Source organism: Cnephaeus nilssonii (assembly GCF_951640355.1).
Source record: "Cnephaeus nilssonii genome assembly, chromosome: 3".
NCBI classification, from domain to species: Eukaryota; Metazoa; Chordata; class Mammalia; order Chiroptera; family Vespertilionidae; genus Cnephaeus; species Cnephaeus nilssonii.
The window spans coordinates 57,504,126-57,520,587 of NC_137074.1; the positions used below are offsets into that span (position 1 = coordinate 57,504,126).

A 16,462-nucleotide genomic window follows, 5' to 3' on the forward strand; every position below is an offset into this window, starting at 1 on the left:
ATATATATTTTTTACCAATCTGACACACACATAAAATAGATATAATTTTAATTCATTCATACCAGATGACTATTGTTGTGTTGGCTGTTGTCATTTTTTTTTTTATTTGACAGTCTAATGGAAAGAGGTCAGTACTCTTGACTAAATAGTCAGGTATTGCATGTTTATAAAATTATTATGGCACACTGGTTGAAAATCCCTGATCTAGACAAGTTCATCTAAAGAAACTCATTCTGCTTGGTCATTTTGCCCTTTCATAGAATCTCAAAGTTAGAGATACTTAAATCATCTTTATACTACTCATCCCCTCCCATCCCCAAAGTGCTTACGACATTTTTTCCTAAATACTTAAAGTGAGAGTAAATTTACTACTTCAAACTCTATTTGAAGTTTTTCTTTCTTTCAAGCAAAAAGCTAGTTCCCTATAGCTTTCACTCATTGGTCTCAGGCTTAATTCCTGACATCTGTCCAAAATCTATAGAAAGCTATAATATTTTTCATTCTTATTGAGGCTAAATATCTCCATTTCCCTCAACTTTTCTTCATAAGATGTGTCTTTTTTTTTTAGTACATCTACCACCCTGGTCACTTTCTTTTGAACATTTTTCAGTTTTTCTCTCTATTAATGACCCATACCCAGAATGGAACATAACTCCTCAGATATCATCTCACCAATGTTGGCAGATGGCTACCTGCCAGATACCTGTTTTAACATCTGCTCTGCATTCTTGGAAATACAGGATTAACAGGACTCTTACATGTGTTTTTTCAAACTGGTCTCCACCAAAAGCTGCCACACAGGGTTTGATACCTCCTGTTCCCAAAGCTATTAGACTCAGGCCGACCAATGATAGGACTCTGAAATGGAGAGGCAAGGACACCAACCATATTGATATTAAACACAACAGTAGAAACTGAATATAGAGCTACAGGAGGGAAAAAAGTATACAAGGATAAAGATCCCTTTACTTTTCTAACCTGTGAGCACTTTCCATCTGTCTTCACTCCTAGGAAAGACTTGGGGGTACTTAAGAGCTTTGTGAACCTTGAGCCTCTGCCAGGAAGTATTTATTGCATGGGAGGATTTTGTCCCTGACATTTCCATTTATCCCTTGTGTACAACAAATAGAAGTAGGTACTGAAGCAACTTCAAAATTAAAGCTCTGGTTATCAGTTTTGTCTTAGTCAAAGAGACACTTCAATAGAAAGACCTTATGAACCCTTATCCCACATACCATTCCTGAATACAAAACAAAATGTTAAAATTCATCATAATTATTAGAAGTGTCATTGATTTTTTGATGGGACACCAATAAGGAGGTATCTAATATTTATTAAATTTCAAACAAAATTCTTAACTCACTAGATGAATACATGTATAGGCACATTATAAACATGAATACATATGACCTGGTTCTTGAACAACTGTAATCCTCTTTGTTGACTGAACCAACAGACATCAAAAGCTATCAAATATTTCTTGCCCCATAAACATCAGTAGCTTTAGTAAAAATGGATAGAGCAACTGCAATATATGCAACTACATATAAATGGAAAATATCCAAGCTTGAATATGACTTCTACAATGAATTATAAGGAAATGTTACAGACATTTTTTTTAACCTGGTAAAGTACAGATGCATGAATGGATGTGTATGTGAGGGAATATGGAGGACATAACGGTTTTAATAATTGCTTTCAAGCATACGATGAGTTTTTATGAAGAGGATACCAACTGGGCATCCTAAAAGTCCCCAAATATTTAATAAAAACAAATGAATTCAGATAAAGTATGAAAGAGGTCAACTGGTAAATAACTTTTTCTTAACAAATTTGGTAATAAAACAACAGTAGGCTGTAAAATAAAGGGATATCTCTGGTAAGAAAATAGAAAATAATCTGTAATAAAAGCATAAGAGGTTTACCTAATGGAAGAAAAATGGATCAGTTTATTCCATGATTTTACTCACGTGTGCACCATGTGTCCCCCCAGTATTGGTAAGGCTCCCAAGGACTTGATCACATGGCCAAGTACATACACCAAGGATAGATACATAATTGTCCTGTTGAGAGAGTTAAATTAGTCATTCCAAACAGAATTCAGAGACTTAAGTAATTCAGACTCAGAGTTCATACTATTCTCAGTGCCAGAATAAATAAAGTGAAAAGAGAAAGGGGTGGAGGAGGAAAAAAATTCCTGAGAAATGCAAATAGAAATAATAATGGTAAGTGAAGTAAATAGACTAGAAAAAGAGAGAAGAACTCTTTGCCTTGAGTGTTAGAGGTAATGGACATTCCCTTCAAGCGCCTTTCTCGTATATTACCTCTCTTTCTCCCCTTACTCTACTCACACACAGAAAATTCCTGCTCTGGTACAGATATGTCGAGGCCAGAATAAATTTGTAGTGAGTGATGATGTTTTAAAGTTGGAGAACCAGAAGAAGAGGATACTTTGAGATGTTTTTCTCAAGGAATATCTTTGGCTCCAGAAATAGACAAGGGTCAAGGAAAAACTCCAATTAAACAGAAAAAAGGAATGGCTAATACAAACTTTCTCTAAACCCAACCATTAAGATATAGAGAGAGGTAAAGGGCTCTCAGGTTCAGCTTAGTCACTTGAACACTTGGTTTAATTGTAATATCTGCCACAGTTGCTTCATGGGCAATTTAACCAAGAGTGAAAAAATGAGCCACGGACTCTGAATAGACTTGCTAGTGATAAAGATCATGGAGCTGGTAGGGACTGCCTGTTGTGTTGTTTTCCCTAGAAATCTGAATGGCAATTAGAAAGTAGAAGAGTGCGGAATTCTGGTAAGAACATAAGTAGAACTATAAACATTGAAATAAGGCATACAGCCACATATATAATATACTTCTTAGGTATATCACCACACTAGCAATCTCTTTATATATAAGTAGAATGTAAGTTCTAGGAAGAACCTTGGAAATTATATACTAGTAGTTTACGTCTGTGATTTTAAAGTATTACATGCTAATGTGGAATATAAAGAATGGAATGAAGGTATCAGAGAGAGACTGAAGATACCAGAAACTTAGGATGTTGATTTCTTATTTTAAATATCTAATCTTCTTAGGTTGGCTTTCCAGGGAAGGAATCTTAGAAGGTTTATAACGGCAAGTAGGGGATAAAAAGTTGGGTGACTAATTAATATCAGAAGAAGGGGCCAGGATTTTGCAAAACATTTTGTAGGGCCTTCTAGAGAAAGTTCTCTTTGTTGGAATAAAAGGAAAAAATAGAAGGGATTGGAATGAAAAAGGACTGAAAAAAGGCCAGTTCTCATGAGCCCAAAAGAGATGATCTATGTTAGATCATCAGACAGAAAAATCAAAAGGAGTCTGAGCTGGAGTAATAAGAGTCTGAGTAGGGAGATCAGAGCAATGTCAAATTATTGGACTAAATACATAAGAGAAGTGTAAGTGGTGTAGAAGGAAAATAGGCAACTTTCTAGGTAAAAGACTCAGGGAATTAGTCTAGGACAGTGGTCGGCAAACTCATTAGTCAACAGAGCCAAATATCAACAGTACAACGATTGAAATTTCTTTTGAGAGTCAAATTTTTTAAACTTAAACTTCTTCTAACGCCACTTCTTCAAAATAGACTCGCCCAGGCCGTGGGATTTTGTGGAAGAGCCACACTCAAGGGGCCAAAGAGCCGCAAGTGGCTCGTGAGCCTGTTTGCCGGTCATGGGTCTAGGATATGAAGAACATAAGAGAGGAATCTAATGGCAGGAAATTAACAGGAGAAAGAAGTCAAGAGAAACATGGAAAGCCCACATTTGAAATGAGATCACTGGAATCATTGTAATTCAAACCATATTACACAGAACTGTTTTAAATAGACTTGACCTAGCTTCCATTTGCAAATGAGAAAATGAAATCCAGAGAGATCAAAGGGCAGTCCTAAAGTGATATTCCAATTAGTATTTGCATTAGGTCTAGAACTTCTACTTTCTAACTTATAGTCCAGTGTTCCTTCAGGTTTATCGTGAACAGGTTAATGTGGAAAAAGAAAAGGGAATAGAAGATCTTTTAAATTTTATTTCACCACCAGAAGTAATTTTAATTAGAGCTTAGGAATTGAGGGGTATGTGTAGTGATGGCAAAGGAAGAGACCTAGTGCGAAGAGAGTAATTTCTGACCAGACAAAAAAAGATAGGAGAGGGGAGGAAATGCTATAGACCCACTAAGAGAAAGAGAAAGGAGAAGTGTAGAGAGGACATCCAAAAGCATATTTGACAATAAACACATTTAAGAGAGTGGTTATGATTGCCAAGGTCGAGTCCAGACTGATAGGCATGGGGCACAGGGTATAAAAAACCAATACTAGGGATAAAAGTCATCTTCATACTTGCCCACAGCTATCCTCTGTCTTATGCCTACATTTGAGTATCTGAGGGTGAATAAATTTATTAGTTGAAACATTTATCAGGCACTCTTCTAGGTGCTGTAGATAAAAATATATATGAGACTTTATTTTCTCTTTAGAAGAAAATATTAGACTTATACACAAATAATTATAATAAGATAGAATTTGATAAATGTCATATGAGGGTAAAAAATAAAAGTTCAGAGAAGATTAGGTTACTTCTGACTAGTAGTAAGAGTGAGGGGCAGAGAATAATCCATAATATAGGTGGCCTTTGAACTGAGCCTTACAGGATTTGGACAAAGGAGGATGGGGAGGAAGGAAATTCCAGGAAGTAGAAACAGTGCAAACAGACATAGAAAAGATATGCACTATTGTTAGGGGAACATTAGTCGTATTCAGTTTTTCTTTAGTAAACAGTCTTGAAAGGGAGTGTGACAATAAGAGCAGGAAGGTCAGTGGGGATGAGATTCGTAAACAATGGGTGAGTCAGCAGAAATTTTTGAGCAGAGTAGCAATGTGAACAGAGATTTCTTTCAGGAAGATTAATTTGGCAGTCATGTATAGGCTCAATTGTAAGAAAAGATATGGGAGGCAGTGATGACATTGTAGGTGTCCAGTTCAATAGCCCAATTTAGAGGTAATGAAGACCAAAACTCGAGTTGTGGCAATTAATGGCAGTGAGATTCACTGTTGAAGAGGGATAAATGTGAGAGATATTATAGAAATAGAATTGGTAGAATTTGATAACTGATTGAATGTGAGCGTATAGGTTTGGGAAGTGAGGATAAGGTGGAACATCCAGGAGATGAATGGCACTATGTAGTTATAAGATTATAGAGTTGGAGGAGCTATCTGCATATTGCTAATATTGACACCATAGGATCTGCTAAAAGAGAATTTGGGGAAATAGAAGACAGTAAAAAAATATACCCTGGGGAATTGCCTACATTCAGGAAAGAGTGAAGTAAACAAAAGGCAAAAAAGTCAAATAAGGAAGAATCCAAAAAGTATGAGGAAAAAAATCAGAAAATGCAGTGTTAGAGAAGCCCAGGAAGCTTCAAGAATATAGGAGTAATAGACTAAAATGTTAAAATAAGTTAAAAGTGAATAAGAATCTAGAAAAGACTGCTGGAATTTGTCAACAAAGAGATCACTATCACCCTAGCTGGTTTTGCTCAGTGGTTAGAGCATTGGCTCGAGGACCAAAGGGTCTTGGGTTCAATTTCCAGTCAAGGAAATATCTTGCAGGAGCCAACCAATCAGTATGTCACTCTCTCTCCCTCCCTTCTACTCTCTCTAAAAATCAATGAAAAAATATTCTCTAGTGAGGATTTTTTAAAAAGAGAGATCACTATCAATAAATTCCTTAGAGAGAGGAATTTCAATAGGATAAAGAGATGATTTATGCTATATTTTATTGTACTTACCACAATCCGCTGCTCTTCATTAACGGCAGTTGAATATGAACAGTGTGAAACAGGTATTTGTGTCTTACTCATCTCTTTACTCCCCATGCTTATTTGAACAAATTGAAGTTTGATAAACATTTATTGAATTAAGTTCTATCAGATTAAATTGAATTGAATTGGATTCTATTGCATTACATCATATTACTCTGCCCTGAGGAGTGATAATGAAGAGTGAGAAAGGAAGGCAACAAATATAAATAATTCTTTTTAAAATTTGGAGATAATGGTAATAAGACAAAGAAGACAGTTTGAAAGGAGGGTTAACAATAGTCTTGTTTGTTTAAAGGTCTCAGAGATTTGAACAGGCTTCTAGGTACAGGAAAAGACCATCTCTACGGGAGAATTTGAAGGCTAGAGAGAGGAACATTGAGAGTACAACTAGGGAAAGTAAGCTAGGTAATGGTGACAAATATGTGAAAATTCATCAAGCTTTACACTAAGACTTTTGGATTTTTGTACTTTATTTTAATTATACCTCAATAAAAATAATTTTAAAAAAATAAAGACTACTTCAAAAAGTTTGAGATTGAGGCCATAAGTAGAGGTTGTTATATTTCCTCTGAAGTAGACAGGAAGCTATTGTTCACCATATCCCAGAAGTGTACTTCAACTTTAAAGGAAGTCATTTTAAAAAATCAATGGAAGTACTGGTTATGTATGTGAGTCTTTTATTCTATAACTGAATAGAGACCATGGCTTATGCTTTTATTCTGCACATAGTGCCAACCCCCTATTTGGATGGATTGGTAACTAAAACTATAGAAGGAGCAAACATAGTAGATCTCAGCTACCTACGTACCATCCCCCTCTCAAGTAAAAAAACCAAAACTGTTTAGTACTTTACATATAGGTTATAGCTATTATAAAGCGCTGATTAAATACTTTAGAACAATGACTATATAAAGGCCAAAGTGAGATATAAACCAGTGTTTCCTAAGAGAATTCCTTGAAACACTATTTCCACAAGATACTCTGAAAAAAATATCCTTTGGTCAAACAAATTTGAGAAACACTATGTGCCATAACCTTCTCTTTGAGATTTTCCAGTGCATATTAGCCTGTTAAAGGCTATAAAAAGTCATGCAGTAAAGAAACATTTTAAGCTGAGTTCAGCCTAGCATTTTTCAAATTTATTTCGCCATGAGATCTTTATCTTCCTTTATTATCCTATACAGCAGATTTTCAACAGAATGTACTTTGAGAAATGCTATTTCAGATAAATCCATAGATGACAAGTCCACAGAAAATAACTGGGTGATGGATATCTAAGCTCCATCTCCAGCCTATGAGGATAATGTTACAGAGGACAACTATAGCATTATCCTATAAATGTCTCTTGGTGTTATTTTCAGGAACTTAAAAGAGACTGAACTGAACAGACCATTAGTCTAACTCCCTGGTCGGCAAACTGCGGCTCGCGAGCCACATGCGGCTCTTTGCCCCCTCTTCCACAAAATACCACGTGTGGGCGCACACGTACAGTGCAATTGAAACTTCGTGGCCCATGCGCAGAAGTCGGTTTTTTGCTCTCAAAAGAAATTTCAATCGTTGTACTGTTGATATATGGCTCTGTTGACGAATGAGTTTGCCGATCACTGGTCTAACTCATAAAAATGTTTAAACTCTTAAGAATAAAACTACACAAAGAGGTTAGAGAAGAGAATAAGAGTTGGTATAAGAACTGAAAAAGGGGACTCATAGATACTAAAGGAATTGGGATGATTCAATATGGAGAAGAGATGGTGAGTATATCAAATAACTACACTGACATCTCTAAAATTATAAATTTTCTGGTGGTTAGCAATCTTTATTTCCCCTGAGATCAGAACAAGAATTAGTCTTAGACTACAGGATAGAAGATTAAAATTAGATTTAAGAAAAACAACAACTCCTGATTGAAAAGGATGTAAAAATATTGGAAAAACTGATAATGAAGAGAATTAGCCTTTCTATGTGTCTGTCTTAGAGAGATTCTATTCATCATGGATGACATGACTTGGGAAAAGAGGCTCTAAGTGGTAACTTCTGCACAATTAATCTGTGAACTTCTGGGGGTGTGATCTTCCATCTTCCTTACTTGAATTTTCCCAACCATGAGTCAGCAATGGCGGCTCCCAGAATGGGAGTGAAATAACAGAGGCTGCTGAAGGCATGGTATACAGATGTGGAGGTGTCTTCATTCCAGTGCAGGAAATACAGGAAATACAAGGTCAGCACAGCTGAGGTGAAAAAAAATGGAGGCAAAATAAGATAGGTGCATTAAAGTGACTTATGGAAGAGAAGTACATTTGATCTATGGTCTTTGAAGGTGATCTTAACCTTCAACACTCCTAGCAGTGAAGTGACTGAGGAGTGACTACCAGGCAGTAGAAGCCGTGCCCATGGGAGTTGTGAATGGGATGGTGCTTAGTGTACAAATGCAATACTCATCCCTTCAGTCTATGTTCACACATAGCATCATTTAGGCCAATCATACAGATAATATGATGCTTCTAATATACCTTCCACCTCCTTTTCAGCAACGATACATTCATAAAACTGAGGAACAGATACGAGGACTGGAACTCAGATGGTGAGTGTTTTCCCATTTATATTCTCACCGATTGTTATTAGGCCTTTCTATGCTTGGCCTGTATCCATTACTAGGTGGAATCCCATGAGGCACTTATTGGAAGTCCTGGCCAAAGGAAAGGACCAATTTGGATGAAGACAGAAAGAGTGCATAAGGGAAATAAATGCATACAAGAAAATCAGACATTACAAACATGGAGTGAGGGTGCGTGGAGAAGAGTAAGACTTTGGGACACAAAATTACCTTTCATTCCATAATAGGAAAAGCGCTCACAGAATTCATTCACCACAATGAAGACAATGCTCAGTGGATAGTTGGAGCCACAGATTTTCTATGAAGCAGAAAGACAACGGTTCAAGCATGAGCTTCTCACCCACCCCTATTTAAATCTCTAGACTGTTCCACAGCAGAAAAATGCATTTCTTTTAAGTCACCATGATAGGTAATGTGAAGCAATGATGCCTACTCTTCAAGAAACAGCTATTATCTACTAAAAGTGCTTGCATTAAAAAAAAAAAAAGTGCTTGCATTGATTGCTGATTTAGGAGTGATGGAAGCTATTATGAACATTACTTGTTCTTCATTCATTTAATATGGAACTATTCAGACATTCCTTGATCCTAGACCCAGGACCTGGTTATCTTCCCATCACTACTAAATGAAAAGCCTGGGACTATGGGCAGAATACTTGTATCTAGGAACATAATGAAGAGGTGGCTATGGATAGATAAAAACAACCCTCCTAAATATTAATATACTAGAGGCCCAGTGCACAAATTCATGCACCAGTGGGGTTGCTTGGCCTGGCCTGCCGGATCAGGCTGAAACCAGCTCTCTGACATCCCCCGAGGGATCCCGGATTGCAATAGGGTGCAGGCCGAGGGACCCGCTGGTGCATGATTGGGCTGGGAAGGAATGCGGGAGGTTGGCCAGACAGGGAGGGATCGCGGGAGGGCTCCAGCGCATGCCTGGACTGTCTTGCTCCATCCCGATCAGCCAGACCCCAGCAGCAAGCTAACCTACTGGTCGGAGCATCTGCCCCCTGGTGATCAGTGCACATCATAGTGAGCGGTTGAGTGGCCTTAGCATATCATTAGCATATTATGCTTTGATTGGTTGAATGGCTGACTGGATGACTGGACACTTAGCATATTAGGCTTTTATTATATAGGACTAGAGGCCCGTACATGAAATTCATGCCCCGGGTGAGGGGGAAGGGCAGGAGTTGTCCCTCAGCCCAGCCTCTCCAATCTGGGACCCCTCTCACAATCTGGGACCTCTGGCTCCTAACTGCTCACCTGCCTGCCTGCCCGATCACCTCTAACTGCCTCTGCCTGCCAGCCTGATCGCCCCCAACTGCCCTCCCCTGCTGGCCTGATCGCCCCCAACTGCCCTCCATTGCCGGCCTGATCGCCCCCTAACTGCTTGCTCCCCTGCGCCAGCCTGATCTCACCCCTAACTACTTGCTACCCTGCCAGCCTGATTGCCCCTAACCGCCTCTGCCTCAGCCACCACCATGGCTTTGTCAGGAAGGAAGCCGGACGTCCGGAAGATGTCCAGTCAACTCGGTATAATTAGCATATTATCCTTTTATTAGTATAGATGTTAATGCATGATAATAACTTGATTGAAAGATAAAATGAATTGACTTATTACCTTATCAGCTCACAGCTTGAGAATTCTGCAAGTTGAAGTTTTGTTAATACACTTTCACTAGCTATGTAACATTGTCACTGGCTAGGGGAACGTATTGACCCTGGCCATGTCACTACACCTGTCTTTATGCTTCAGGTCTGTTATTTCAATGAAATGAGAATATTACCACCTAATGCCCATATTAAGAACTTAGTAAATATTGTCCATTATTACTGTATCCTCTTCATTATAGGATTTTGATGTGAGAATTGAATGAGATAATGAATTTGGAAGTGTTTTAATAAGTATATAATGCAAAATACCATTATTATTTCTTTGTTTTTCTATCCTGCCTCCCACTGTAAACTGGAACACATCGTAAGATACTGAATCTATTCTCAAACTTCTCTTGGTGTCCAGCTTAAGACTCTGGACACGGGGAACTAAGGGCTGTGTTTTTATATTGGTAAAGAAAGAACAATCACACACAGTTCTCTAGGACAGGAGTGCTTGCCAAGTTTCCCTGGACTTTCCCATTGCTTTTTCTTTTCTTCACCCCAGAGAAATTCAGAATATACATACAATGAAACACAGCAAAGTCCTGGGTCTCAAATGAAAAATTTTGACTATCTCTTACTGCTGCTTCCCCTCCCAAGTAAAAGAAACCTGTTTAGGTTTTCATGTTAATTCTAACCCCAAGAAAGAGTAGTTTTTAATCCCTATTACATCTCAGCCTGAAGCTCCAAGAAGCCAACGAAGAGAACTAAAAGAGCAAGCTTGTTCCTGCCAAAGGCAGAAATGTATCTGGGGACTCACCGGAGGTGGCTTCTTTGGAAGGCTGGGAGGTGGAGGTGGTACCTCTTCAGTGGAGACAGGTGAAAAAAAAGTTTCCTTGGACTCATTTTTCTGGAAGGGATTCATAGCTGGCTCCTTACTCTCTCTCTCTCTTCAAGCATTTGGCTTCGGTAAGCACTTGGGACAGCTGCCAGCCTACTGTGAAAAGTGGGACTGATTGGGAGGGGAAAGAGGGTGGCTTCAGCAGCTAGATTTAACCCTGTAGGTGTTGGCTTCAGCAACTGCCTGAGCCAGAGCAAAGCATAAATCTATAGGAAAAGAAAGTGTTGGTTGGGTCTTAGAGACCGGTTCAAAAAAATAATTATGTAAAAGGAGAATTGTGAACAACACATCATAAGATGGGAAAGACAATGCTGGAGAATTGCAAAATAATGCATAATAGTTAAGAATGCAATCCTTCAAATATAGATTTAAGCATTGATTTCCGGATAACACCAGTTGCCACTTACTGAACACCTATAATAAACAAGGTTAATATACATATAATTACACTAGAAGCCCGGTGCATGAAATTCCTGCATGGGGGTCGGGGGTGTCTCTCAGCCCAGCCTGCACCCTCTCCAATGTGGGACCCTTCAAGGAATGTCTGACTGCCTGTTTAGGCCCGATCTCTCTCACAATCCAGGACTGCTGGCTCCCAACCACTCGCCTGTCTGCCTGCCTGATCACCCCCTAACCACTTCCCTGCCTGCCTGATCGATGCCTAACAGCTCCCCAGCTGGCCCAATTGCCCCTAACTGCCCTCTCCTGCCAGCCTGGTCACTCCTAATTGTCCTCCCCTGCAGGCTGGTTGCCCCCAACTGCCCTCCCCTGCTGGCCCAGTCACCTCTAACTGGCCTCCCTTGCCAGCCTGGTTGCCCCTAAATGCCCTCCCCTGCTGGCCTGGTCCCCCCAACTGCCCTACCCTGAAGGCCTGGATCCCCCCCCAACTCTCTTCCCTACAAGCCTGGTCCCCCCTAACTGCCCTCCCCTGCATGCCTGATCGCACCCAACCGCCTTCCCTTTCAGGCCTGGTCCCTCCCAACTGCGCTCCCCTGCTGGCCTGATCACCCACAACTGCCCTCCTCTGCCAGCCATCTTGTGGCAGCTATCTTTGACCACATAGGGGCAGCCATCTTGTGTGTTGGAGTGACGGCCAATTTGCATATTACCTCTTTATTATATTTACTAGAGGCCCATTGCAGGAAGATTCCTGCAATGGGGCTTCCTGCTGCGATTGCTGCCCCACCTGCTTCCCTCCCTTCTCCACTGCCCCACCTGCTTCCCTCCCTTCTCCCCCACCTGCTTGCTTGCTTCTCCGCAGCTTCGCTCCCTTCTGCAGTGCTTGGCTTCTTTCTACGCTGTCTTCAGTTTCGCTCTGGCCTGGATATGCAAATTAACTGCCATCTTGGTTGGGTTAATTTGCATACTCGCCCTGATTGGCTGGTGGGAGTGGCTTGTGGGAGTAGCGAAGGTACGGTCAATTTGCATGTTTCTCTTTTATTAGATAGGATTATATATGATATATGGTATGGCAAAAGTAGGTTTACAGTTGTTTGTATTGAAAATAATATAGTAATTCTATATAATAAAAATCTAATATGCAAATTGTTTCATCGGGAGTTCAACCGCTTGTTATGACGTGCGCTGACCACCAGGGGGCAGCGTGGAACATGGTGGGCATCAGCGATGTGGTGCTGACAGCTGCAGTGGAGGCACTGCTGGCTTGATGGACCTGGACAAGAGCGGGACTGCAGCGGGATGGTGGAGCAGGTGAGCGGGCAGCGCCTGGCCATGGTGGGTGCGAGTGGGGGCCTGATCGCCCCACAGATGGCAACCAGTGGCTGGCAGGCCCTGATCGCCTGATCGGGGCCTGGCCCCAGGCTGGGATGGAGAACTGGGGGTGGGTGGTAGCGCCCGGGTGGGGGACTGTGACCTCTCACCAGCTACCTGGGGGCGGGGATGACAGGGACAGAGATGTGGTGAGAATGCGAGGTGTTCGCCGAGCTTGCTCTCACTCCCTCTCCTACCCTCCCCCAGGATACCAGGGCTCGTGCGCCAGGTGCTGGGTGCCTATGAGGAGTCCACCCTGCACCTGCGTGGCCTCTTCTGGTGAGCCAGGCCATAGCTGCCAGGACTGCAGGGGCCAGTTGGGCTCCCTGTGGGTTCGCACAGGAGCCATTCTGCAAGGCCAGCTGGGAGAGAGTGTGCTGCCCACCCAACTTCCATGCAGCACCGCTGGGTGGTCCAGAGGCTCACGCTGTGCTTTGGCCCACGGTGTCTGGCCCCGTTCACCACATCTCTGTGTGTGGGACTCGGGCACCTTGACTCATGGAGGTGCTTCCCAGGGCCCAGAGGTCAGCTGGGATCTGCCCTTCCACACCAGATGCTCGTGCTTCTATCACTGCCCAGGCCTAGAGACCACACCCATACAGGAATTTTGTGCACCGGGCCTCTAGTCCTATATAATAAAAGGCTAATATGCAAATTGTCCCCTTGGGAGTTTGATTGACCAGGAGTTCAACCATTCGCTATGATGTGCACTGACCACCAGGGGGCAGCACGGAACGAAGGAAGGCCCTGTCCAGCAGTTGGAAGGCCCCTATTGGCCCTGATCACCAGCCAGGCCTAGAGGCACTACCTGTGCAGGAATTTTGTGCACCAGGCCTCTAGTAAATAATAATACAAAAATAAACAACATTTCATGTACTCACAACTGTAAAGCTACTTCTGCCCCACCCTGTATATATTATCTATCTATCTATTCTGGAATTCTAGCACTGGAATTTCATCATGACAAATAAAGATTGGTTTTAGTAAATCGAAATTCATTGAAGAGGGGGAGTCAACACAAAATTGAATTTAGAGAGGTAGAAAAGATGTTAATTTTTGGTTTTCAACATAATAAAGTTCAAATAGAAATATCCTATAAGCAATTAAAGGGGTGGGGCTAAAGAAATGAGAGAAAAGAATGGTGATGTACATTTGGGAATCATTCTTCTCCTTTGCTAAATTCATCCCCTGTGCTTTCATCACTTCAAGATGAATACATCATTTCATGAATAAATATTTAATTTGAGCAAAAGTTATGAACCAGTTACTTTCTAGGTACTATTGTAAATATCATTTTCATTATATTTTAGTGGATGAACTCCCAAATACTCCAGAATATATTTAGTCTATATCAGAGGAGGAATAAGAACAGGAATGGTGATAATAGATAAATTTTATACATACTGTATTATTTTTACTAATTCAAAGAAGTAAAAAAGGAACAAAGGAATAGGGTGCCCTTCTAGTTTTCAGTTAAAAGAAAAAGGAAGCCGAAACCGGTTTGGCTCAGTGGATAGAGCATCGGCCTGCGGACTCAAGGGTCCCAGGTTTGATTCCGGTCAAGGGCATGTACCTTGGTTGCGGGCACATCCCCAGTAGGGGGTGTGCAAGAGGCAGCTGATCGATGTTTCTAACTCTCTATCCCTCTTCCTCTCTGTAAAAAATTCAATAAAATATATTTTAAAATAAAAAAAAGGAAAAGAATGGTCAGAGAGCAACAAGAAAATGAGGAAACCAACAAGGAGGTCAGGAAACAGGAGAATGAATTATTTTATCTGAGACTATAAGAGAAAACCTATGACTCTATCCCTTGCAAAATTCTTACATTACCTATTTGAGTAATTTATTGACAAAACCAGGAAAAGTCTGGCCTTTCTTCCATAAACAGCTTCAGACTTTGATCTTGTCCTCCCAACTTTTTTACACACATCCCCCCTATGTCCCACAAACCTTTACCTAAAGAGTCCAGCTCCATTTCTGAATGTAGCATTAATAATTAAGCTGTAGTTATTCTTTCAGGAAATATTTCTCTTTCTGAGTTGGTTAATGACCCTACATGCAAAACAAATGAAATTACTAGTCAAGTTAACCACTAGAGGCATAGATGCCTTGAAGGGCTAATTATGTCAATGGCAAGCCTGCTCTAGCCTTGTACTTCTAGAACAGCATTTGACCTAGCAGATCAGATGAAATAGTACCTGTATGCAATGCACCATTTCATTTGTGCTTATAGGTACTCCAAATACCAAACTTTATTGCATTGGTTCTCTGATGCTCCTTTGTGTAGATAAAATTCTTCTTTTGATTATGGCAATATAATGCTAGTATTCATAGAATCAAATAATATCAGAGATGGAAGAAATCTTAATCTTGTCCTATGTCAAGTAAACTACCCTGATGATCATCATTTATGTTAACTTATATATGTACTGGAAGCCCAGTGCACGAATTTGAGCATGGGTGGGGTCCAGCAGCCTGGCACCAATCAGGGCAGATTAGGGCCAGGCCTGTTGGGAGGAGGAGATGGTGGGAGGTTGTCCAGCTGGCCCACCCTGATCAGGGCCCAATCAGGGCTGGGCCGGCTGGGGGGAGGGGCCGTGGGCAATTGGCCATCGGGCTCTGCCCCTAATTGGGGTGAGGGGAGCTAATTGGGGGCAGGGCAGGCTGTGGGGAGGGACTGTGGGTGGTGGTCTGGCCAGCCCTGCCCCTGATTGGTGTGTGTGGGGCGATTAGGGGCAGAGCTGGCTGAGGGGTGGGGCCACGGGCCAATTGGGATGGTGGGGGCCCATCAGGGGCAGGGCCGGCCAAGGAGAGGGGCCGCAGGTGGTTGGCCGGCTGGCCCTACCCCTGATCTGGGGGGGGGGGCGGCTGATCTGGGGTGGGACCAGGTGGAGGGAGGGGATGGAGGAGGTTGGCTGGCCAGCCCCGCCCCCTATTGGGGTAGGGGGGTGATCAGGGGAGGGGCAGGGCCAGCCTGGGGGAGGGGCTGTGGGCCAATCAGGGTGGTTGGGGTCCATCAAGGGCGGGGTCAACCCAGGGGGAGGGGCTGCAGGCGATTGGGGTGGGGTGGGTGATTGGGGGTGGGGATGGCCGGGGGAGGGGATGCAAGAGGTTGGCCGGCCGGACCCACCCCGATCAGCCAGTTCACTGGCTGCAGTGGGCATCATAGCAACTGGTTGTTCTGGCCATTACGGCTTTCTGGTTGCTGGCATTTTATATATATAGAATTGAGGTCTGGTGCACGAATTCATGCATGGGTGGGGTCCAGCTGGCTGCTCCCAATTGGGCTTGGGGGGCCAATTGGGGGCGGGGCCAGCAAGGTGAAGGGGCAACAGGTAGTTGACCAGCTGGCCCTGCCCCCTGGTCAAACTCCTGGTCGAACTCCTGGTTGAGGGGACAATTTGCATATTAGCCTTTTATTATATAGGACTAGAGGCCCAGTGCATGAAATTTATGCATGGATAGGGTCCCTAGGCCTGGCCAGCGATCAGGGCTGATAGGGGCCTTCTGGCTGCCAGCCAGGGCCTTCCTTCATTCCGTTCCGCCCCCTGGTGGTCAGCACATGTCATAGCGAGGAATTGAACTCCTGGTCTCCCAGTCAAACTCTTGAGGGGACACTGTGTATATTAGCCTTTTATATATATAGATTTCTATACACATACACAAACAAAAACATACAGGTCTTTCCCTTGAAAATTTATCTAAGAATCTGTTTTTTAAATTAAATTT

At 42.1% G+C, this 16,462-nt stretch overlaps 1 protein-coding gene across 2 annotated transcripts in view; it reads right to left on the minus strand.

The window, feature by feature from the left end:
• SLC15A2 (solute carrier family 15 member 2) overlaps window positions 1-11,039 on the minus strand; it is a 31,552-nt gene extending 20,513 nt beyond the window's left edge. Inside the window, exons 1-5 of one of the 2 annotated variants that reach the window (XM_079767115.1) lie at window positions 10,883-11,039; window positions 8,675-8,762; window positions 7,937-8,078; window positions 1,971-2,063; window positions 759-858 (exon numbers count right to left, since the gene is read on the minus strand). In XM_079767115.1, coding sequence (XP_079623241.1) covers window positions 759-858; window positions 1,971-2,063; window positions 7,937-8,078; window positions 8,675-8,762; window positions 10,883-10,987 — 528 coding nt within the window. In that variant the 5' untranslated portion in view covers window positions 10,988-11,039. The remainder of the gene's footprint in view (window positions 1-758; window positions 859-1,970; window positions 2,064-7,936; window positions 8,079-8,674; window positions 8,763-10,882) is intronic. The other variant, XM_079767114.1, reaches the window with a different exon arrangement.
• Window positions 11,040-16,462: the final 5,423 nt, after the last annotated feature.